Below are 26,237 nucleotides of genomic sequence, written 5' to 3'. Positions count from 1 at the left end.
AGTTATTTCCAACATCTGTTATACTAATTAACAAACTGTTGTCTAAATTCAGATGTTGATATTCGAAGCACTTACTTAACGGGGAGCTAACGTCTGATATGAATGCTTCACATGCTACTAACTTACTTTGAAGTGTGGAGTCCTAATTTAGGGAACTTTCAAAGTTGACACACCACTTCTATTGATGCTGAAGTTGTTTTTTTTTTTTTTAAGATTTATTTATTTGACAGAGAGAGATCACAAGTAGGCAGAGAGGCAGGCAGAGAGAGAGAGAGGAGGAAGCAGGCTCCCCACCAAGGAGAGAGCCCGATGCGGGGCTTGATCCCAGGACCCTGGGATCATGACCTGAGCTGAAGGCAGAGGCTTTAACCCTCTGAGCCACCCAGGCACCCCGATGCTGAAATATTTTAATGTGAATTACAGTATAACGTTAACTTGATCATATTTTGTAAGGGATATGTTGCCTAGATCTTTTTTTGTTGTGTGCCTATCATCTTATTAACAGTTCATAAATAATTAAGTGTAGTAGTTATTGCAATGAAAATATTTTTCCTTCTCAGTTCTAGTAACAGTTTGATTAGATATTCATATAGGCAAATTTTATCTGTAGTCCAGTTCTAATCTTCAAGTAAATCAAGACAGTTTAGAGTTATCAAAATAACATTGGTATTTGAAAATTGCTCAACATTTATTACCATTCTACATGATGAATTTATACACGAAGCAGTCTGTATATTCATCATATTAAAGTCAAAACACAGAAACATAGAATTAGATTCAAGGTTGAACCCTACAAGTGATAATAGTTTTATCAGTGCATCATTTCTTCACATTAAATGAATGCTACTAATTTGAATTTTGTTTGGCAGTTTTGTTTACATTTAATATATATATTTAAGCATAAGCTAAATCTAGGTTAATATTTCAGTATATTTAACAAACTTTGTAATTTGATTTTCATGGGATTTTTTTTTCTAAAAAGAGAATTAATTTATCATTGCCATTTACAAAAACTTGATAGAGATGCCATAACAAAAGAATTATTGAATAAAATAGTACCATACTGAATCTGGCAATATATTAAAATAATAATATACCACAACCATGTAATGTTTATGTAGCCTTTAATCCAAAAATTTAAGGATTTTACCATACTTGTATGTGTAATAAGATAATCCATCCTATCAGTACATCAAGGGGAGAGAGGCTGTCTGATCATTTTAGTCATTCCTGGTAAGACCGGGCCTGATAGAGCCTCACTGTAAACTTAGAAGGACTCTGCCTTTTGATGCAAAATATCTATCCCAAATTTATATCCCTTTTCATGTGGTTTCAAGGCCATTACAATTAAGTCTTTTACTTTTTTTTTTTTAAAGATTTTATTTATTTATTTGACAGAGATGACAGGCAGAGAGGTGGGAGGGAGGAGCAGGCTTACTGCTGAGCAAAGAGCCCAATGCGGGGCTCGATCACAGGACCCTGAGATCAGGACCTAAGCCAAAGGTAGAAGCTTAACCCACTGAGCCACCCAGGTGCCCCAAGTCTTTTACTTTTTGAAAACATGAATCATTTGAGATAGATTTCATCAGTTGCAAACGTCAAAAACCAACTCTGGCCAACGTAAGCAAAACCATAATTTATTGGAAGAATATAGGTTGTTCATAAAATGAGTGGGGACACCTGAGAACTGGGACTAGAGCAACTCCAGGATGTAAGTATTATTCACTATCTTGTCCAGATATTTCCTTTGGAAATTAATGTGCTGCCTCTCTTTTTCCTCTTTTTTTTTCCTTTCCATTTTGCTCAAGGTTCAGAGTCATGGGGGCAAAAGCTCTACTAGCATGATTTCAGTCTCGTGCCCTATTCAAAACTAGGAAAGAATGAGATACTTTAATAGGAGTTTGATCAAGGCAATCCACAGCAGAAGGTATATAATTCCCCAGAGATACCTGGGTGCAGTTAGACAAGGGGAATGGATGCTAGGCAGCCAAGCCCTACCTTCAGCTCCCCCCAAATTAAAAAACTCCCCACAAGATTAACCAACAGATATCCAGTAAAATAGACAGGAGTTTTGGCTTTTTAAATTCCCATGGTTCATTTAAAGTCTAAAACTGACCAGTCCTCAATCCTTAACAATGAATTACTTCCAGAAAATTCTATATATTAAATGCCTTAGACCTTAATTTTTTTATTGTGTTATGTTAGTGATCATACAGTACATCATTAGTTTTTGATGTTGTGTTCCATGATTCATTGTTTGCATATAATACCCAGTGCTCTACGATTTGCATCAACATGGATAGAACTGGGGGGGGATTATGCTAAGTGAAATAAGTCAAGCCTTAGACCTTAATTTATCTACTAGCAGTATCAATATTCAGTACTTATGTGTTCTTTATTTTTCCTTTTAGACAATGAGAAGACACCGGAATGAAGTGACAGTTGAACTGCGAAAGGTAAGGGTGATTGCATTTAACAGAAAGTAATTAGGAGGTTTTTCTGATTTTAAAATTCTGTATAACTTGAATAATGAAAATACTATAGCAAATTAGTGGTCATCCCTAAACCACACAGCATGAAAATGTATCATTAAATAGTTAAAATGGTATTTACTTATAACAGCTTTCATTTATTGAGGTATTGTGTGAAGTATTTTAGTGCCTGCATTGAAATTCTCAGATCTGGTGAAATTAGATACTCTTCTGTTTTGTTTTTACTTTTTTTCTCAAGATCCTCTCTTTTTCTTTGGGCCGTGTGCTAGACAGGATTCCTCTACCTTTTTCATGTAAAAGTTACACATACTTGTTAAAGATACTTTAGAAAAATAGAAGTAAAATAACCTTTTATCTTACCAGTTAAATGAAACTGCTGTTAAAAATTGCATTTTCTTCTTTTTATTTTTATTTTTTTGAGGACTTTAGAATGAACCTTCATGAGATTGTGTATTCATGCAAGCTCATTTTATTTGAAGCTAGTATTTTAATTCCTAATCAAGAAAGTATACATAACTAACTCTCTATATTACATGTACATTAAAAAAATAGACTTTAAAATTTATTTCTAAATCTTTGTGTTCATCTTAGATTAGCTTCTTTTCTTGATCTTAATTCACTCCTGAAATTTCTATATTAAATTACCATCTTGAAACTTTTCAATTTTGGAGAAAAGAAAGGTCTCGATTCTGAGAGTAACACACTCCCAGTTACTAAAACTATAAATAGACCTGTGCATTTATTTATTTAATAAGTGTTTATTAAATACCCACTTTGGGTCATGAATTTTTACTCAGCATCAATATTAAGCTCATTGGTATCGTATATAGTTCCTGAAATTCATTTTCCTAACTCCCTATGCGGCCTACCCCCCAGTCTTTAGTAGAATTGAAAACTGCTTGCTAATTCCAGTGTTCCTGCAACTTAAATTCTTCAGAGATACTTACAGATTAACAACGGTGATTTGGCCATCATATTTTCAAGTTTTTTCAGATCCTTGTTTCATCTGGACCAGAGAAGTAAACTAAGCCTTAATTTAATAAAGAGAGTGAGGTGAGCTCCTTGCCAATCTTGACACTTCAGACCTAGCTTCTTTTTTTTTTTTTTTTTTTTTGCTTTTTAACTTTTTATTAGCTTTATTAACTTTTTATTAGCTTTTTATTATTTATCCCTAAACCACACAGCATAAAAATGTATCATTAAATAGTTAAAATGGTATTTACTTATAACATGTATAGAAAAAGGTCAACACATCTAAGCGTACAGCTTGATGAATTTTCACAAAGTGAGCACATCTGTGTAATAAGCTCCTAGGTCAAGAAAGAGAACATTACCTGTATTCCAAGGCTCTTTCCTAGTTATCCTTTCCCCCAAGGGTAAGCATTATCTTGATTTTTTAATATTATAGATTATTTTGCATAGTTTGAACCTTATATAAATAGAATAGTTAAGTGTTCTTTTATGACTAGTTTTTCATTTGTCATGTAAAGATCATTCTCCTCAATAGAGGCAGTAGGAGTAAAACATCCGTTAACACTATACCAACTATCCCCAGATGTGAGCCTTTATTTTCACTTAAATTGTCATGCTTGGAAAACAACTCTAAAACTTTGTATTGGTCCTGGTATCATTCAGAATCCTCCTCTTATTTTAAGCTTTTTAGCTCTTCTAATATGCTTATAAATACAAGCTATTCATTTGTATTTATATTTGGCTGTTTGTTCCTCCTTCTGTAGTTGTGCTGTCTTCTGGACTTAATTTATATAATTAAATTTCTTGCTTGTTAGAATGCATCTTTTTAAATATCCATTTTGGTTACCTTAGACTCCTCTTATCTCTTCTTTTTCTCTGTAGATAACATTATTTCCTTTTCAGTCACCAGAGTTAACTCCTAGAAATCTTTACAGAAGGACCAAAAATGAAATTAACTAAAGAAATCTCAAGAAATTTCTTACTTCACATTTCAGAATTCCCTGGCTAAGCAGCAGAATGTGAACCGTTCCTGAAACAAATCCTAAACTTCAGGCAAAGCTTAATTGATTTTGGTGATTCTACAGAGGTGTGGAGAGCCCTCCAGGAAAAGATTCCTTTTTATAGCCAGTGTCTGTCTCTACCTCTAGTCTTTCTTTTTCTATAGCTCCATTGAGGAGAAAATCACAGCGTTGTTGTTTCTGACATTGAGATTCTTGAAAAATACAAGAAAGCTAGTTTCCCGTGATTCACAGATGAGCTCTACCATTTGCATTAGATTGTAATATTTTAAAGTGAGGATGATAATCACACTCCCCTACCCCAGGTACTCTCCAGTCTCTCTCCCAGACTATCCCTAAATGCCTAGTCAAATTCTGGACCAAGAGTTAGTACTTGCTAAATGCCAATATTCAAGAATGAAATTGATTATGATATCTTAAAATTTTCTATATATTTAAATCATTTATTGAACTTCTAAAAAATCATTTATTGAATTTTTAATACAAATACTATAGATACAAAGCAGTACTATCTGAAAGTCTTAATCTGTGACAAATTAGGGAGCTTGTGTTAAAATATTAAACAAGGAGCTTCTTCCTGTACCAAAAAATCCTTCTGCCTAAATACATAAATAATGGAACTAAATGTGTTTAGTTTGTAGTTATTTCTGGCACAGGCTCCATATCTTAAGAGTAGCAGACCTGTAACAAATTGAGAAGTTTTAGCCAGTCCTTGGATCATATTTTGAATAACACTGATAATGCTCTGTCTAATTGAGAGTGAGATCTAATTATTAATAAAACTGTTTTTACTAGCCTCACATTCTTTTTTTTTTTTTTTTAACTTTTTTGCCTTCTTTTACCTCTTTGATATCTTACTTTCCTATTTAAGTGGGTACTAATACATTGGCACTTACACAGAAGTCTGTACTTCTGTTTTATATCATATTGTAAACAGAGTTACATAAGAGTTAAATAACTTTTCTAAAATCACATAGCTGATAAATGATAGCTGAGCGCTTAATCATTATCCTATAATGCCTCTCAAAGTAAATGTTTGTTGAGTGAATAATACCTCATGAGTTGAAAATCAGTCCAAAACTTTATCACTGGCATTTTAAACTTTAGCACGTTATATTAAACTTTATATAATCTTCTCTTGGTGATTGATCAGTCAGATATTCCATTAGGATTTTATTGTCATTAGATCTGGGGGTAGGACTGCTTAAGTTCTTACATAATGAAAAACACCACAAAAATGCCCTACTTGACTAATCAGATACAGTATAATTCTTTTAATTGTTTGTACTTTTAGTAAAATTTTTTTTTTTGAAGATTTTATTTATTTGTTTGACAGAGACACTGTGAGAGAAGGAACACAAGCAGGGGGAGTGGGAGAGGTAGAAGCAGGCTTTCTGCTGAGCAAGGAGCCTGCCTGACGCAGGGTTCAATCCCAGGACCCTGGGACCATGACCTAAGCCGAAGGCAGACGCTTAACGACTGAGCTGCCCAGGCGCCCCTAGTAAAATGTCTTTTTAAAAATAGCTTGAATTGTTTTATGTCAACAAGATAATAAAGTTCATATGATCATATCGATTAATACAGAAACAAAAACCAGCACTCATTCCTGATAAAACTCTTAATCAATTACAAATAGAACTTGCTCAACTTGATAAAGAACATCTGCAAAAAAACCTATAGCTAACATCATACTTAATGGTGAAAACTGAATGCTTCCCCCCTAAGATCTAAGAACAAGGTAAGGATGTCTACCCTTATTGCTCTTACTTAGTAGAGTTCTGGCAATTCTAGCCAGTGCCATAAAAGACAAGAAAAGAAAATAAAAGACATCAGTTTAAAAAGGAAAAAATAAAACTGCCCCTGTTTCTAGATGACATGATAGTCTATATAGAAAAATCTGAGGAATCTACTACAGAAAGTTTCCTTGAATTAATAAGTGAGTTCAGCAAGATCACAGATTATAGGAGTAACATATAAAAGTCAGTGGCTTATATATGTTAACAGTGAACATGCAGAAATCAAAATTATGAATATAATACTATTTTTTTAAGATTTTATTTATTGATTTTAATTTCTTTAAATTCAGTTAATTAACATATAATGTATTATTGGTTTTAGAGGTACAGCTCTGTGATTTATCAGTCTTAGATAATACCCAGTGCTCATTACATCACATGCCCTCCTTAATGTCTATCATCCAGTTACCCCATCTCCCCACCTCCTTACCCTCCAGCAACTCTCAGTTTCTTTCTTATGATTAAGAGTCTCTTATGGTTTGTCTCCTTCTCTGGTTTCATCTTGTTTTATTTTTTTCCCCCTCCTCCCCTATGATCCTCTGTTTTGTTTGTTTGTTTCTTTAAAAAAGACAAGGATATCATATATCCTGGTTTGTTTTTTTTTTTAAAGCTTTTATTTATTTATTTATTTGTCAGAGAGAGAGAGAGATAAAGAGCACATAAGCAGGCAGAGTGGCAGGCAGGGGCAGAGAGAAAAGCAGGCTCCCTGCCGAGCAAGGAGCCTGATGCGGAACTCGCTCCCAGGACCCTGGGATTATGACCTGAGCTGAAGGTAGTGGCTTAACCAACTGAGCCTCTCTGTTTTGTTTTTTAAATTCCACATATGAGTGAGATCATATGATGATTGTCTTTCTCCGATTGACTTAATTCACTTAGCATAATACCCTGTTATTCCATCCATGTTTCAAATGGCAAGATTTCTTTTTTCTTTTTGATGGCTGAGTAATATCTGGGCCTTTTCCATAGTTTCACTATTGTGGACATTGCTGCTGTAAACATTCAGGTCCATGTGCCACTTCAGATCACTACATTTGTATCTTTGGGGTAAATACCCAGGAGTGCAGTTCCTGGGTTGTAGGGTAGCTCTATTTTCAACTTTTTGAGGAACCTCCATACTGCTTTCCAGAATGGCTGTAACAGCTTGCATTCCCACCAACAGTGTAAGAGGGTTCCCCTTTCTCCACATCCTTGCCAACATCTTTCGTTTCCTGACTTGTTAATTTTAGCCATTCTGACTGGTGTGAGGTGGTATCTCACTGTGGTTTTGATTTGCATTTCCCTGATGCCAAGTGGTATGGAACGTTTTTTCACCTGTCTGTTGGTCACTTGTATGTCTTCTTTGGAGAAATGTTTGTTCATGTCTTCATCCCATTTCTTGATTGGATTACTTGTTCTTTGAGTGTTGAGTTTGATAAATTCTTTATAGATTTTGGATACTAGCCCTTTATCGATATGTCATTTTCTCCCATTCTGTCAGTTGTGTTTGGTTTTGTTGGCTGTTTCCTTTCCTGTGCAAAAGCATTTTATCTTGAAAAGTCCCAGTAGTTAATTTTTGCCTTTTTTCCCTTGCCTTTGGAGAACTGTCTAGCAAGAAGTTGCTATGACCAATTCATAGAGGTTGCTGCCTGTGTTGTCTTCTAGGATTTTGATGGATTCCTGTCTCACATTTAGGTCTTTCATCCATTTTGAGATTATCTTTGTGTATGGTGTGAGGAAATGGTTCAGTTTCATTCTTCTGCATGTGGCTGTCCAATTTTTCCCAGCACCATTTATTGAAGAGACTGTCTTTTTTCCATTGGATATTCTTTACTGCTTTGTCGAAGTTTAGTTGACCATAGGGATGAAGGTCCATTTTGGGGTTTTCTATTCTGTTCCATTGATTTATATGTCTGTTTTGTGCCAGTACCATACTGTTTTGGTGATTACAGCTTTATAATGGAGGTTGAAGTTCAGAATAATGACACCACAGTTTTGGTTTTCTTTTTCAACATTCCTTTGACTATTTGGGGTCTTTTCTGGTTCCATACAAATTTTACGATTATTTGTTCTAGCTCTGAGAAAAAAGTTGATGGTATTTTGATAGGGATTGCTTGAATGTGTAGATTGCTCTAGCATAGACATTTTAACAATATTTATTCTTCCAATCCGTGGGCATAGAGTGTTTTTCCATTTTATTTTATTTCTCAATTTCTTTCATGAGTGTTCTGTAGTTTTCTAAGTACAGATCCTTTTTTCTGGGGTCATTTTTGCCATTTTAGTATTTTTTTTCCTCTCATCATTTATTCTTCTCTGAGGGACAGAATGACAAGATGGAAAAATTCACATCAAAAAAGAGAAGAAGAGGCAGTATTGGACATAAGTAAGATGTCAGAATTAGAGTTCAGAATAACAATTACAAAGATACTAGCTGGGCTTGAAAAAACATGGAAAACACTAGAGAATCCCTTTCTGGAGAAATAAAAACTAAAATCTAACCAAGTTGAAATCAGAAAGGCTGTTAATGAAATGCAACCAAAATGGAAGCCTAACTGCTAAGATAAATGAAGCAAAAGAGAGAATTATTGATATAGAAGACAAAATGATGGAGAATAAAGAAGCTGAGAAAAAGATAAACAATTACTGAATCACAGGGTGGGGGGTGGGAATTTGAGAGATAAGTGATACCATCAAGGGGAACAGTATTAGAATAATTCAGATCCCAGAAGAAGAGGAAAGGGGGGGGGGCAGGAGGTATATTGGAGCAAATTATAGTGAAGAACTTCCCTTATCTGGGGAAGGAAACAAGTATCCAAGTCCAGAAGCCACAGAGAACCCCCCTCAAAATCAATAAAAATAGGTCAACACCCTGGCATAAAATAGTGAAACTTGCAAATTCAGAAACAAGGAGAAAATCCTGAAAGTAGTTCAGACAAGAGGTCTATAACCTACAAAGATAGAAACATTAGGTTGGCAGCAGACCTATCCACAGAGACATGGCAGGCGGAAAGAACTGGCATTATATATTCAGGGTGCTAAATGAAAAAAATACGCAGCCAAGTATACATTATCCAGCTAGTGTGTCTTTCAAAATAGAAGGAGTGATAAAAATCTTCCAGGACAAACAACCTAAAAGAATTTGTGATCACCAAACCAGCCATACAGGAAATATTAAAGGGAATCCTTTAAACAAAGAAAGAGCCCCAAAGTAACATAGACCAGAATGGAACAGAGACAATCTACAGAAACAGTCACTTTACAGGTAATACATGGCACTAAAGTCTTATCTTTCAGTAGTTACTCTGTAAATGGGCTAAATGGCCCACTCAAAAGACATGGGATTTAGATTGGATGAAAAAGCAAGACCCATCGATATGCTGTCTACCAGAGACTCATTTTAGACCCAAATCCAAATATAAAGTGAGGGGATGGAAAAACATTTATCATGCTAATAGATATCAAAGGAAAACTGGCAGTGGCAAACTTTATATCCAACAGGTTAGATTTTGAACCAGACTATAATAAGAGATGAAGAAGGATACTCTATCATAAAGGGTCTATCCAACAAGAAGAACTAACAATTGTAAATATTTATGTCTCTAACATAGGAACAGACAATTATGTAAGCCAGGTAATAATAAAAATCAAAGAAACACATTGACAATAATACAGTAATAGTAGGGGAGTTTAGCACCCCACTCACAGTGATGGACAGATCATCTAAGCAGAAGATCAACAAGGAAATAAGGGCTTTGAATGTCACACTGGACCAGATGGACTTCACAGATATATTCAGAGTATTCTATCCCAAAGCAACAGAATACATATTCTTCTTCAGTGCACATGGAACGTTCTTGAGAATAGATCACATACTGGGTCACAAATCAGGTCTCAGCTGATATCAGAAGACTGAGATCAATCTGTACATATTTTAGGACCATGATGCTTTGAAACTAATTCAGTCACAAGAGGAAATTTGGAAAGAGCTCAAATACATGGATACATGGAGTTTAAAGAGCATCCTACTAAGGAATGAATGGGTCAACCAGGAAATTACAGAACAATTTAAAAAATTCATGAAAACACAACTGTTCAAAACCTATGGGATGCAGAAAAATGAAGTCTTAAGAGGGAAGTATATAGCAGTATAAGCCTTTCTCAAGAAACAAGAAAGTTCTCAAATATGCAGTCTCACCTTACAACTAAAGGAGCTGGAGAAGGAACAGCAAATAAAGTCTGAACCCAGCAGAACTCAGAAAGATTAGAGCAGAAATCAATTAAACAGAAACCAAAAAAACAGAACAGATCAACGAGTATAGGAGCTGATTCTTTGAAAGAATTAGTAAGATCAATAAACCCCTGGCCAGATTTATCAAAAAGAAAAGAGAAAAGACCCAAATAAATGAAATGATGGATAAAAGAGGAGAGATCACAACCAACACTGAAGAAATAGTTAAAGGAAAATATTATGAGCAAAGCCACTAAATTAGGCAATCTGGAAGAAATGGAAGCATTCCTGGAGATGTATAAACTACCAAAACTGAAACAGGAGGAAATAAAAAAAACCTGAACAGACCCATAACAAGCAAGGAAATTGAAGCACTAATCAAAAATATCCCAGCAAGCAAAAGCCCAGGGCCAAATGGCTTCCTAGGGGAATTCTACCAAACCTTTAAAAAAGAACTAATACCTACTCTTCTGAAGCTGTTTTTAAAACATGGGAAAGGAAGGAAAACTTCTAAACTCTTTTTATGAGGCCAGCATTACCTTGATCCCAAAACCAGACAAAGACCCCACCCACAGGATTATAGACCAATATCCCTGATGAACATGGATACAGAAATTCTCACCACGATACTAGCGTGGCTCAACCTCATGATCTGAGCCCAAATCAAGAGTCAGAGACTTAACTATCTGATTTACCCATGTGCCCCCAGACAAGCTTATTTTTAAATGTTTATGGAAAGGCACAGGCTCTAGAACACCTAAAACAGTCCTGACAGAGAATAAAAACAGGAGCAATTGCTCCAGCCAATATTAAGGCTTATGGGATAGCTACAGCAATGAATACTACATGATATTGGCTAAAGAATGGACACATTTCTCAATGTAACAGAAGATGGAACCCAGAAATAAACCCACACAGATACACCCAAATTTCTTTTGGCAAAACTAAATCAATGGCAGAAGAATAACTTCTTTAGCAAATGATACTAGAGCAATTGGGAATTCATAGGCAAAAATATAATAACCTCAACCTCATTCTCACACCTATACAAATACATAAAATGGATCCTAGACTTAAATGTAAAAGATAAAACTATAAACGTTTAGGAAAAAAATGGAGGAAATTTTTCAGGAACCAGAGCCAGGCAAATGGTTCATACAGTTGACCACAAAAGCATAATCCATAAAAAGAAAGTTGGAACTTAATAAATAAAAATTTATTCTGTGAAAGCTCATATGAAAGGATGAAAATACAAGCTGGAAATAAAGAAGAAAACCACACATCCAATATAGGGCTAGTATCTATAATGAACTCTTAAAGGTTAACAGTAAAAACAAACAAACCCGATTTTAAAAATGGACAAGGATGAGAAGAGACGTTTCATTGAATGAAGTATACAGATAGCACTTATTGTGATTATGATTATTAATACATTATTAGCCATCAGAGAAATATGGATTAAAACCTACTACGCATCTGTTAGAATGGCTGAAATAAAAAAACAGTTAACATGAAATGCTAGTGAGGATGTAGAGAAATTGGATCACTCATATGTTGCTGATGGGAATGTGGAATGGTACAGTCACTCTGGAAAACATGTTGCTAATAAACAGCCTACCGGTTAAACTCCTACTCATTTATCTCAGAGATATGAGAACTGGTGTTCATACAAAATCTGTACTTGAATGTTCATAACAACTTTATTTTGGAATAGCTAAAACCTAGAAACAATCTAGATGGTTAAACTTTAGTAGGTCTTTGCCATGAAATACCACTCAGCAATTTAAAGGAACCAACTATATATTTTTTTAAAGATTTTATTTATTTATTTGATAGACAGAAATCACAAGTAGGCAGAGAGGCAGAGAGAGAGAGAGAGGGAGAGAGAGAGGAGGAAGCAGGCTCCCTGCTGAGCAGAGAGCCCGATGCGGAGCTCAATCCCAGGACCCTGGGATCATGACCAGAGCCGAAGGCAGAGGTTTTAACCCACTGAGCCATCCAGGTGCCCCTAAAAAGGAACCAACTATTGATAGAAGCAACAACTTAATGTGAATTTCTTGGGAATTATGCTGGGCAAAAGAAAGCCCATCACAAAAAGATTATATACTGTGTGATTCCATTTATGTAACATTTTTGAAATGATAAAATTTTAGAAATGGACTGGGGGTGCCTGGGTGGCTCAGTGGGTTAAAGCCTCTGCCTTCGGCTCGGGTCATGATCCTGGGGTTCTGGGATCGAGCCCTGCATCTCTGCTCGGCAGGGAGCCTGCTTCTCCCTCTTTCTCTGCCTGCCTCTCTGCCTACTTGTGATCTCTGTCTGTCAAATAAATAAATAAAAATATTTTTCAAAAAATTTAAAAAAGAAATGAAGGACTGATTAGTGGTTGCAAGGGTTAGATTCAGGGACAGGGAGAGACAACGGGGAGGTTGTTTGCTTAAAAAGGGGCAACAAAAGGGCATCTTCAGTTTTTGTAACTGTTCTGTATTTTGAGTATAATGGTGGATACATGAATCTGTGCATGTGATAAAATTGTATAGAATTAATAGACATAAACTTTCATACAGTGAATGTAAATAAGACAGGAAATCTGAATAAGATCAGTGGGTCATATCAATGTCAGTGTCTTCATTGTGATATTATACTAAGGTTTGGCAAAATGTTAATTAAGAGAATCTGGACTAGGGGTACCAGGGTGGCTCAGTTCATTAAGCATCAGCCTTTAGGTCAGGTCATGATCCCAGGGTCCTGGGATTGAACCCTGAATCAGGCTCTCTGATCAGCAGGGAGTTGATTCTGCCTCTTTCCCCGATTAAGCTCACATGTACTTGCATGCTCTCTTTCTCTCTCTCTCTCTCTCTCTCTCCCTCCCTATCCCTCTTAAATAAATAAATAAAATCTTTTTTTCTTTTTTTAAGAGATGTGATTTATATATACAGTGGAATATTATTCAGCCATAAAGAAGATTGAAATCGGGCCCTGCATCGGGCTCTCTGCTCGGCGGGGAGTCTGCTTCCCTTCCTCTCTCTGCCTGCCTCTCTGCCTACTTATGATCTCTGTCTGTCAAATAAATAAATAAAATCTTAAAAAAAAAAAAAAAAAGATTGAGATCTGGGGCACCTGGGTGGCTCAGTAGGTTAAAGCCTCTGCTTTGGGCTCAGGTCATGATCCCAGGATCCTGGAATCAAGTTCCATATCAGGTTCTCTGCTCAACAGGGAACCTGCTTCCCCCACCCCTCTCTGCCTACCTGTGATCTCTGTCAAATACATAAATAAAATCTTTTTTTTAAAAAAGGAAAGATTGAAATTTTCCCATTTGCAATGACATGAATGGAGGTAGGAGTATTAGGCTAATAAACAAAATAAGGGAAAGACAAATACCATATGATTTCACTCATATATGCAATTTAAGTAATAAAACAAGTGTGTAAAGGGAAAAAAGAGAGAGAGAAATCAAGAAACAAACTCTTATTAATTATAGAGAACTAACTGATGGTTACCAAGAGGGGAGAATTTGGGGGATTGGGTTAAATAGGTGACGGAGATTAAGGAGTGCACCTATTGTGATGAGTGGGTGTTTTATGGAGGTGTTGAAATCACTTTATTGCACACCTGAAAGTAACACAATGCTGTATATTAAGAATTAAATACAATTAAAATAAAAACCTAAGAAAAAACTAATTCAGGGTTTCATTAATTGAAGTTTTGATTGATCAAGATTTTACTAATTGAAATTTTGATTGAGACAATTATAAATGTGAATGCAGTTATAAGAAATAATGCAAAAATCCCTAGCCCAGGTTCTCTTTTTAAAAGATTTTCTTTATTTATTTTGAGAGCGAGAAAGCAAGAGAGTATATAAGTGGGGAAAGGGACAGAGGGAGAGAAAGAATCCCAAGCAAACTCCACACTGAATGTGGAGCCCGACATGGGGCTCGATTTTACGACCATGATATCATGACCCAACTTGAAATCAAGGGTCAGACACTTAACTCTACTGAGCTACATCTTCTTTATCTGTGTATCAGTTCATGGACACTTGGACTGCTTCCATATCTTGGCTATTGTAAATAATGGTGCAGGTAATCCCTTTGAATTAGTGTTTTTGTATTCTTCAAGTAAATACCCAGTAGTATGATTGCTAGATCATAGGGTAGCTCTATTTGTTTTCTTTTCTTTTTTATTAATTTTTTATTTTTTTAAACATATAATAAGGGTAAAAAAAAACATATAATAAGGGTAGCTCTATTTTTAACTTTTTTTTTTTAAGATTATTTATTTATTTATTTGACAGAGAGATCACAAGTAGTCAGAGAGAGAGAGGAGGAAGCAGGCTCCCTGCCAAGCAGAGAGTCCGATGCAGGACTCTATCCCAGGACCCTGAGATCATGACCTGAGCTGAAGGCAGAGACTTAACCCATTGAGCCACCCAGGCGCCCATTTTTAACTTTTTGAGGAACCTCCATACTGTTTTCCAGAATGGGTGCATTAGTTTGCATTCCCACCAACAGAGTAAGAGGGTTCCTTTTTTTCCTTTTCTTTCACATCCTCACCAACACTTGTTTCTTGTGTTTTTGATTTTAGCCATTCTGATGGGTATGAGACGATATGTCATTGTAGTTTCGATTTGCATTTCCCTGGTAATCAGTAATGATAGGCATCTTTTCATGTGTCTGTTGGCCATCTGTATGTCTTAGAGGAATGTCTGTTCATGTTTTCTGCCGTTTTTTAGTTAGATTATTTTCTTTAGATACCCTATATCAGATATGCCATAAGCAAGTATCTTCTCTCATTCCATAGATTGACTTTTAGTCTTGATGATAATTTTCTTCACTGTGCAAAAGCTTTTTACTTTGATGCAGTACCAATAGTTTATTTATTTTTGCTTTTGTTTCCCTTGCCTCAGGAAACATGTCTAGGAAAAGGTTGCTATAGCCAATGTTCAGAGCTTACTGCCTGTGCTCTCTTCTAGGATGTTTGTGGTTTCAGGTCTCACATTTAAGTCTCTAACCCATTTTGAATTTATTTTTATGTATGGTGATAGTGAAGAAAGTTATCCAGTTTCTTTCTTTTGCATGGTGCTTTCCAGTTTTCCGAAGGGCCATTTGTTGAAGAAACTGTCTTTTTCCTACTGGATATTCTTTTCTGCTTTGTCAAAGATTAATTGACCATTTAGTTGTGAGTTTACTTCTGGGTTTTCTCTTCTGTTCCATTCTATTTCTGTGCCCATACCATAGTGTTTTAATTACTTGAGCTTTATAATATAGCTTGAAGTCTAGAATATTGATGCCTCCAGCTTTGCTTTGCTTTTTCAAGATTATTTTGACTACTTGGAGTCTTTTGTGGTTCTATACAAGTTTTAGAATTGTTTGTTCTAGTTGTGTGAAAAATGCTATTGATATTTTAAAGGGATTGCATTAAATGTATAGATTGTTTTGGGTAGTATAGACATTTCCACAGCATTTGTTCTTCTAATCCTTGAGCATGGGATCTGTTTCCATTTCTTTGTGTCATTTTCAGTTTCTTTTATCAGTGTTTTATAGTTTTCCGTTTTTACTCTGAAAAATAAAAACCTAAGAAAAACTATAAAGAAGTTCTTTACTTCTTTAATTAGATTTATTCCTGGGTATCTTTTTATTTGGGGTGTAGTTGTAAATGATACTGTTTTCTTAGTTTGTCTTTCTGCTGCTTCATTATTGATATGTAGAGATGTAACAAATTTCTGTATACTGATTTTGTATTCTGTAACTTTACTGAGTTTATTAGTTCTAGCAGTTTTTTGGTAGAGTCGGGTTTTCTGTGTAGGGTATCATGTCATCTGTAAAGAGTGAAAGTTTTAATTCCTTACCAATTTGGATGCCCCTTTTAAAGAGAAGGAGTGGGGGAAGAGTAAGGGAAGAGGGAGAGAATATTAAACAGACTCCATACCTGGAGCTGGGGTTAATCTCACAACTCTGAGATCATGACCTGAGCTAAAATCAAGAGTCAGATGCTTAATTGTACTGAGCCACCCTGGTACACTACCTTTTATTTCTTTTTGTTGTCTGATTGCTGAGGCTGGGACTGCAGTACTATGTTGAATGTAAGTGTTAAGAGTGGACATCTCTGTCTTGTTCCTTACCTTGGGGAAAAACCTCCCAGTTTTTTCCTATTAAGGATGATGTTAGTTGTGTGTTTTTCATATATGGACTTTATTATGTTGAGGTATGTTCCCTCTAAACCTACTTTGTTTGGGGTTTTTAATCACAAATGGATGTTATATTTTGTCAAATGCTTTTTCTGTATCTATTGAAATGATCATGTATAAAACCTTAAATTAGTAAAGAAGAATCCAAAAGAAAGCAGCTATTTAATAAGATTAGTTAAATGATTCTTCAGGAAAAATAATTTCTGTTATGTAGTCAGATTTTTACATGATTGGTGAATCAGTAGTGTTTTGGTTTAAAAAAAATTTTTTTTTAAGATTTTATTTATTTATTTGACACAGAGAGAGAGATCACAAGTAGGCAGAGAGGCAGTCAGAGAGAGGTGGGGAAGCAGGCTGCCTGCTGAGCAGAGAGCCTGATGCGGGGCTGGATCCCAGGACCCTGAGATCATGATCTGAGCTGAAGGCAGAGGCTTAACCCACTGAGCCACCCAGGTGCCCCTTAACTGATATTTTCTAGATATACAATTTAATTTAGGCTGGTTCTCTGTGTCCCCATACTCATCTGTGAAATAAGAGATTTTAATTTTATAGGAACTAAAACTAGATAAGACAACACAATGAGTATATTGCTTGATAAAAACAAATTTAATTATGTCATATTCAAAATGGGGCTGATCAATATCTGGTTTTTTTTTTTTTTTTTTTCATAACATGTTTAAGAAGTAATTGCTGACTTATTCCACAAATTTAGGTATAGAATATTCAGCCACTTTTTCAAGGTAAAGAGAAGTTTGGAAATGAAAAAGAACTTTATATAGAGGTCAATATACAGAATTTGTTAACTCAAAAAATATTAGGTTGAGTCTTAGAAATTACCCATAGTTAGCCTTCTTAACCTACAAGGTGTTAATTCTGTGTGGGTCAACCCTAATAGAAAACAGAAAGTCAAAAGAGATTGAATACATAGTTGGGTAATAGATTAATAACAGATTTTTAAAAGAACTTAAGAAATGGATCTAGTGTGTGTGTGTGTGTCTGTGTGTGTGTGTGTGTGTGTAGATAAAGTAGATGTTGAAACTAGGTTAGTTTCCATAACTTCTGTGCTCTCCTCCCACTTGACAAAAGAAAGAGATACCTTTTATAGATGCTGAATTTTTTGAAGTACAGTGTCCAGGAGAATAAAAAGCTCTAGGTTGTTAAGAAAAGGGACTGTTTAATACTGGTTTTGATGAAACTTCCTTTAATGATTAGATCATCAGAAACCTGCCCAGGGATTATCTTTCCTTAGCTCATACATAGTTTTTGTTTTGTGAAGAATAAAGTTTGATGGGACGTCTGGGTGGCTCAGTCAGTTATGATCAGGTCATGATCTCAGGGTCCTGGGATTGAGTCCTGCATTGGGCTCTTTGCTCAGCGGGGAGACTGCTTCTTCCTATGCCCACCCCACTCCCCAAGCTTGTGCTCGTTCATGGGCTCTCTCTCTCTGACAAATAAATAAAATCTTGAAATTTTTTTTCAAGATTTTATTTATTTATTTGACGGAGAGAGATCACAAGTAGGCAGAGAGGCAGGCAGAGAGAGAGAGAGAGAGAGAGAGGGAAGCAGGCTCCCCACTGAGCAGAGAGCCCGGTGTGGGACTCGATCCCAGGACCCTGAGATCATGACCTGAGCTGAAGGCAGCAGCTTAACCCACTGAGCCACCCAGGTGCCCCTTGAAAAAATTTTTTAAAAAAAGAATAAAGTATAATTTTCTGCCCTAAGATATTCTTGGCTTATTTTAGGATGCTATCAATTGAAATTTGGGAGTTATCACTTAATTTTTGATAAAAGAAACATTTTACTGTGAAGCTACAATAACTTTAAACTTGTATATGCTTAATAACATATGTCCAAATATATATAAAGCAAAAATTTAGTTAGAAGGCAGAATTTGTCAAAGACATAATCATTGTGGGAAATTTTCTTGTCGTTAATAAACACACCAATTAATAGGGGAAAGAAAAGTTAAATAACTTAATTTGCAAGTGTTGTTTAAAAACACATATAAAACCCAATGAAAAATAGTTTTGTGATAGTATAAAGCTATAATTTCCAAACTGTGTGCTGAGGTACCATGGGGCTCCGTGATGAAATCAGAGAGACATTTAGGATATTCTAAATTTTTAAGAGACACATAGCAACATTTGACATCTTTCAGATACCACAGAACTATTAGGTATTGAGGTAGTTCACAATTTAAATATTAGATCTCACTGCATTCCTTTTAATCACATATTTTGTTTAAGAGTGAAGTGAGATTTATTTTTTCTTTCAATTTATATACCCACAGCTCCCCATCCTTCACAGCCCCGCGACCCCCTGCCAATGACTATTAAGTTGTTTAGACATGACTATTTGAATAAGAAAACTTAGGTATTTCTTTTGGCCTTTACTGTGGACTGAGAAGGTTCAGGAAATTCTGGTGTAAAGTAAATACCAGTTAATTTCACAGTGTTGTAGGGACTCTTTCTGATCGCCATACAATTAAATTAGAAGTCCAGGAATAAGATAATTACAAAAATCTCATAATTGTGAAAGAAAGAAAGTACTTCTGAATATGTTGAGCATCACAGAAATCCTAGTGGCCATTAGGATTACCTAGAAAGGAACAATAGGAAAAATATTACATGTCAGAACCTGTGGAATACAGTTTAAAATGTACTTCACAAGAGAAATTTACAGCAAGTAGAGATACAGAACAAAGAATAATAGTATTTAAAAGACATATTAATGCATCTATAGCATAAGTTTTAAAAGATTCGTACATCATTTAGTTTTTGCTGCATAATAAACCACTCCAAAACCAAGTAGCTTAAAACAGTTGACATTTTAGTCAGCTAATAATTCTGTGGGTTGGCAGAGTGGTTCTACTGGTCTGGGCCAATTCAGCTGACTCTGCCAGGCTCCTTCATTCATCTCTGGTCAGTTGGTGGGTTAGCTGATGACTAGATGATCAAGGATGGTCTCACACAAGTTTCTGGCTTTTGGATAAGACCTTGGTTGTCTTCTATGTAGCCTCATCCTCCAGCTGGCTAGCACAGTGTTGTTCACGTGGTGGTTTTAGAATTTTAGAAGCAGCAAGAGAGGACATTCTTAGATGTGTAAGCACTTTTCAAGTTCATTTGATTAATGTCCCATTGCCAAACCCAGCCACACAGCCACACCTAGAATTAGTACAGGACCAAACTGTCCAGAGGCATGGGTATGGGAAGGGGAATTATAGCCATTTTTGCAAACAATCTACCACAGTTTGAATATAAACAGTTTTTTGCCAATAGATTTGAAAACTTAGCTGAAATGAACAATTTTCTAGTGGAAAAAAAGATTTACCCATTTAACTCAAGAAGAAATGAAAAACATGAAGAGATCTTAAAGTAAATTATATCAGCGAAACATTTAACCTCTTCCAACCTAAGATAGAAAAGGTAATCTTGCTGATAGTTCTATCAGCAAACATTCAAAGAACAGATAATTTCAGTCTTATTAAATGATTGTAGAGAATGTAGGGAGATAACAATACCCAACCCATTTTGGGAGGCTAGCAAAGCCATGACTTCAAGAATGAGACCAAGACAGCATGAGAAAAGGTGCTTGTAAGCCAGTTTCACTTATTAACATAGGTAAGAAAAAAAAATTGTAAATCAAATATTAGCAAATTAAGTCGAGTAGAGAATATCTTTTTAAAATTTGCAAGATTTATCCCAGGTCTTGTAATCATTTAACTTTTACACTGCAAGGTTATAAGTTTAACATTAAAAAGTCAGTTAATTTACCACATTTACAAATGAAAGAGGAAAATTATATGTCCTTATCAATAGATGCAAAAGAAGTACAGTTTAATAAAATTAAGCACCTGTTTGTGGCTAAAAAGAAAAAGATCTTAACAAATTAGGAATAGAAATGCAATTCCTTACGAGGTGGGGGGGTGGGAAAGACCGCAAGCATCATATATTATGATAAAATGCTATTCCTGTATTGGGCATCTGTGTATTTAGGAGGTTTTAGTTATATTTATGCTATTATATATTGTTATTGTGCCTGAAATATCTGGGGGAGTTGGAGAAATGGAGAGAGTACAATTTCTAAAAGGCCTTTGGAAGTTTAATTATTCAGACTCAAAAGGTTAAAGGAAAATAGAGAATAAAATGAGATAAAACCTTAGTGGAACATTTAAATAAATTCCAAAAAATGTTAGGATATAATAAATTTTAAGATTAACCCTTGTACAAATGACAAAGTACAATGCATAGATTTTTTTTTAGGTTTTGAAACAATTTCATACTTGCAGTTTGAAATTCAAATTTACATTAGTACAAAAACCACTGTGCACTCTTTACCCAGTACCCAGCTTCCTTGTTTGTTACCTTTTTTCTGTATTTGCCTTATTCTCGCTCCTCTCTCTGATTTAAACACACACACTTAAAACCGTTAAGTTGTTGGCATAATGCCCCATTATCCTTAATTTGTCAGTTCATATTTCATAAAAATATACACTTTCTTATGTAACCACAGTCCATTTGTCAAATTAGCAGATAAATATCTACCATCTAATTCATGGACCTAACTCATATTTTACTAGTTGTTCCTAATGTCCTTTATAAACCCAACATCCAATCTAGGATTAGACATTATGCTTGTCATGTTTCCTTAATCTCATTCAGTCCGACAGTTCTTCTGTCTTTATCTCTCAAGACTACATTTTTGAAGAGTACAGACTAGTTCTTGTAGATTGGCAGATTTAGGTTTGTCTCACTTTCCTCAGGTGGTTGTTGTTATTATGGTAGGAATACCACAGACATGATACTGTTTTCTCAGTACATGAGACCAGAAGGCTCATAATGTGGATTTGTTCTTTACTCATGATAATAACCTTTGTCAGTTCCTCAAGATGCTGTCTGCCAAATTTTTCCACCATAAATTAATAAGTATTTTGTGGAGAGCTACTTGAGAATATAAAATATCAATGCATGGATTTTAATATTTGAAACATGCATTAATTTAAAATAATGTAGAACTGATTGAGTAGTTGCTAAAGAAGTATGCTGTGATAAAACTGCAAGTTGATAGGTTATCTAATGATTAGCGCATATATATATATATATGCCTCAGTTTGTTTAAACTTGTTTGCTTCTACATAGGACAAAAAATAGTATACAGATAAGCCAGTAAACTGCAGATATGCATATATTTCCAGTGTTAACCTTCTACTCGATCGGAATTTTAACATAAATATTAATACCTCTTCAGATAATTTCTGTTACCAAATACTTCTATAAATACTGTATTGAAGACTAGATAGTATAAGCTCTGAAATTTTGAGTTGAAAAGGATTTTAGAAATCATTCAGTCTTTTTTTTTTTTTTTAAGATTTTTATTTATTTGAGACAGAGAGAGACAGAGAGAGAGCGAGCAGGTGTGTGCATGAGCAGTGGGGAGGGGCAGAGGGAGAGGGATAAGTGGGGTTTGCCTGGATTCCAGGACCCTGAGATCATGACCTGAGCTGAATCAGGCACTTAAGGAGCCAACTGAGCCAGCCAGGCACCCTAGAAATCATTCAGTCATTTATCTAATATATTTTTACTTAATTCCATAGACAAACTATAAACTTAAAAGAAGATTGATTTACCCAAAGTGATATGTGAAATGGCACATGGTGCTGCCATTACAAACAGTTGAAACCCCATAAAATGTAGAAATATATTTGCTAGTAGAGAATTTTTGTTTTTAAAAGCCGGATAGCAAGAGTTTATATCTGAGGTGATGGCAAGTAGGTGGCATTTATGCTGATGAATTCCCATTCCCCCCATTCCCAACAAGCATACAAACTTTAACATTTGAGCTTTGAACTCTTTCCCATCTAGCTGATTTCTTGCTTTAGTAATTAGGTGAAAGCTGTCATACCATTTAATGTATTTGCTAGACTTTTATAGTAATAATGCATCCCCAAATTTGAATCTTTATTAAAAGACTGGGAAGCATGATGTTGGTCAGAACTACTGGTGTTTAATTGTGTGTGTGTGTGTGTGTGTGTGTGTGTGTATGTGTGAAAGCTGTACTGTCACCAGTTAATTTTGTTACCAGATCTAAAAGGTAGCCTGTTACTGGTTTGTAGTATGCACATTTAATTCATGTTCTCCTTATCCAGAACAAAAGAGATGAACACTTACTGAAAAAAAGAAATGTTCCCCAAGAAGAAAGTTTAGAAGATTCAGATGTTGATGCTGATTTTAAAGCAGTAAGTTACTTTGGTGTTATAAAGTGTTTTTACAATAATTTTTATTATAAGCAGAAAACCTCATTTGTAATCTAAGACCCAATTTTACAATGATAATTAATGTATATTAACTCATAGCTATAGTAGACTTAATAAATATAATTTTATTTAAAAAAATTCTTTCCTGAACTGTCTTTTTTTCCTTTTAAGCAAAATGTAACACTAGAAGCTATATTGCAGGTATGTTATTATTTAATATAATTCTCACTTTGAAGTATTTTTAAATTGATATTTTTAAAATTTCTTAAATTTACATTTGCTGTTACAGAATGCCACAAGTGATAACCCAGTGGTCCAGTTAAGTGCTGTTCAGGCTGCAAGGTAAATACTAATTTGTCCAGGGAGTTATTGTAGGTGTCTTAGCTGGTAGTCTAGAAGTAATATGTTGTTTTTTCTGTTCATAGTTTGAAAATTATAGCAGTTAATTTCTTATATTTCTTTTTTTAGAAAGCTATTATCCAGTGACAGAAACCCACCAATTGATGACCTAATAAAATCTGGGATTTTACCGATTCTAGTCAAATGTCTAGAAAGGGATGATAAGTAAGTATGGATTTGAGTCTCTGTTCACTTATTTTTAGTTAACTGAAAATTTAGGATTATAATTTAATTAATGGGTTCAGTTAGGTTTTGCATTTATTATGTTTTTCATTTGTCATTTTTTTACAATCATCTTAATAGTTATGTTTATCTTTTTTTTTTTTTTAATAACCATATAATGTATTTTTATCCCCAGGAGTACGGGTCTGTGAATCGCCAGGTTTATACATTTCACAGCACTCGTCATTGTACATACCCTCCCCAATGTCCATATCCCCTCATTTGTCATATATTTTTATGTAACTTTCTAATTGTATGATCATATTCAAAAGACCTAAAGGGGTTTTTTGTTGTTGTTGTTGTTGTTGTTTGTTTTGTTTTTTGGTTTTTTTTTAGTTTTTGAAGTATGTGTGTATTTTCTAGGAAAATTTTAGCTTAATGTTTATTGCCTATTCTAACTTACTTCAAATATTTATAGTCTTTATTTATTTTGTTTTTGTTTTGAATAATATTTTAAAACAACCCAAATAGTGTTTGAGTCATTCTTTGCTTATGAGTCTATATATAGATTAACCTTATGACTGAGTCAACATGAATGGTTTCCAGAACTGAGTGGCTCTTACCCTGGGAATATTCCAGCTGATCCACTGATCTTCTGCAAAATCTTTAATAGAACTCCAACCATGATTATTTGTCTAAATAATATGGTTTTTATTTGTGGTAAATTAAAAATCAGATTATACTTTTCCAGAATAGAAAGGGAAAAACACTACTTTGTATCTTTTGAGGCGTGGCCCCATTTCTGCTAATGTTTAAGAGATATCCCAGTGTGCTGTATCTTAAAACTCATCAATTTGAATTAATGGAGAAGAACCTAAGTTTTAACTCCAAAGTATTTTATTAATTTTTTAAAAAAGATGTTATTTATTTATTTTAAAGTGAGAAAGAGTAAGCAAGCGGAGTGGCAGGTAGAGGGAGAAGGGGGCGGGGCAGGGGGGGCAGCGGGATGCAGACTCCCTGCTGAGCAGGGAGCCCAACACAGGACCCTGGGATCATGACCCAGGCCAAAGGCAGAGGCTTAACTAACTGAGACACCAAGGAGCCCCATGAACCCCAAAATATTTTGAAACAAATGCTAATTTTTGCTTTTTTGAGATCGTTTAAACTAAAATTTGCTGTGTTTTGCCAAATGTTGTCGAAAGAGTTTTCAGTTGACTAGATAAAACAGTGAAATATAAATGTTGCCACAAGGGATTTTTATTATTTATTATTTTATTTTATTATTTATTTATTATTATTAATACTTCCTTCTGCTTTCATTGTGTGCTACAGCCATCCCTCCAAAAATGCTTAACACTTATTTTATGTAATCATGTGTATTTTCTGTAACAAGTATTTAAGTAAAAATACGTTTTATTTCAGCTGTTTAAAAAACAGTCTGTGGGGCGCCTGGGTGGCTCAGTGGATTAAAGCCTCTGCCTTCGGCGCGGGTCATGATTCCAGGATCCGGGGATCGAGCCCCGAATCGGGCTCTCTGCTCAGCAGGGAGCCTGCTCCCCCCTCTCTGCATACTTGTGATCTCTGTCTGTCAAATAAATAAATAAATAAATAATCTTTTTTTAAACGTTTAAAAAAAAAAAAACCAGTCTATTCTACCTGTACTTTTAGGGACTCCCTTCTTCCCTTGATCTCCTTATCTTTTTTTCTTTACTTTACATTCCAGCCTTTGGCATAGGCTCATGTTGTGTGTGTGTGTCTGTGTGTCTTTGAAATACAGCATATATATAAAAATTACGATTAAATATATACAGGCCTGTACAACTACCACCCAAAGCAAAAACAAAATTGTTGGTTGTTTAGATTTGACTTTATGGAATTGTCATGGGAAATTGTGTTACCATATAAAAGCCCATTAACTTTGGAGCCATATAGATTTTGGTTTAAATGGAGAGTTTGCTATGACCAAAAACCAAGTGGCTTTTGAGCCTCAGATACCTCATCAGTAAAAATTAGTTATAAGGAATGGAAATAATATACACAGAATACTACTGTATCAAACTTACAGTAAATGCTCATTTATTGTTTACTTACTACACATTATTTTTCTATATCTTCTTTTTTTCTTTTTTTTTTAATGTGATCTTAGAATACTCCCTGCTTTATAATTTTATTTTTTAAATCTCACTGTTTACTCACTTAAGGCCCTAATTTCCAGTATTTTGCCAAGCAGCCTGGACTAGCTTAATAGATTAACCCAAAAACACTTTCTTCTTCAGCCAAGAACAACATAAACTCATCATCTTTGATCTTATTGTCCTTTTGCTTCTTCTCTGCCTCTGATTCCCTGACTTCACCAAAATTCATCATGTAGTTCTTATCTGCTACTCCATTTTCTTACTGGTTTTTTTTTTTTTTAACCTCACTGCTTGTTCTGTCTGTGACATTTATTCTCTTTAAAATCTTTTTCCTTCTTGGATTTCTCTAACCTTGTTACTAACAACCTTACTTTCTTTGATATTTATAGAGCTTTCTTCTAAGTCCCTAACCTTCGGCTCTCAGTTTTTCCCCACTATACCCCCTCCCACCTTGGTATTCTGTTTAAAGGAACTTATATTCTTTCAGCCATCTATCCTAACTCGATGTATATAATTTACTTTCCATCAGCCTTTAACCTTTTTTATCCATTCTACATACCATGGACTCCAGCATTATTTTCTTTACTCCTTTTCAGTAGCCCTCTATATTAGTATGTCTAT

The 26,237-nt window shown here is 34.9% G+C and overlaps 1 protein-coding gene across 1 annotated transcript in view; it reads left to right on the top strand.

Annotated features, from left to right (window-relative positions):
* KPNA3 (karyopherin subunit alpha 3) overlaps nucleotides 1-26,237 on the top strand; it is a 102,577-nt gene that overhangs the window by 46,121 nt on the left and 30,219 nt on the right. The window contains exons 2-6 of the mRNA XM_059144427.1: nucleotides 2,412-2,456; nucleotides 22,813-22,902; nucleotides 23,092-23,121; nucleotides 23,210-23,262; nucleotides 23,389-23,484. Coding sequence (XP_059000410.1) covers nucleotides 2,412-2,456; nucleotides 22,813-22,902; nucleotides 23,092-23,121; nucleotides 23,210-23,262; nucleotides 23,389-23,484 — 314 coding nt within the window. The remainder of the gene's footprint in view (nucleotides 1-2,411; nucleotides 2,457-22,812; nucleotides 22,903-23,091; nucleotides 23,122-23,209; nucleotides 23,263-23,388; nucleotides 23,485-26,237) is intronic.

Source organism: Mustela lutreola, chromosome 13, assembly GCF_030435805.1.
Source record: "Mustela lutreola isolate mMusLut2 chromosome 13, mMusLut2.pri, whole genome shotgun sequence".
Lineage (NCBI taxonomy): Eukaryota > Metazoa > Chordata > Mammalia > Carnivora > Mustelidae > Mustela > Mustela lutreola.
The sequence above is the reverse complement of the archived record's forward strand: the minus strand, read 5'-3'. Positions and strand labels throughout refer to the sequence as shown.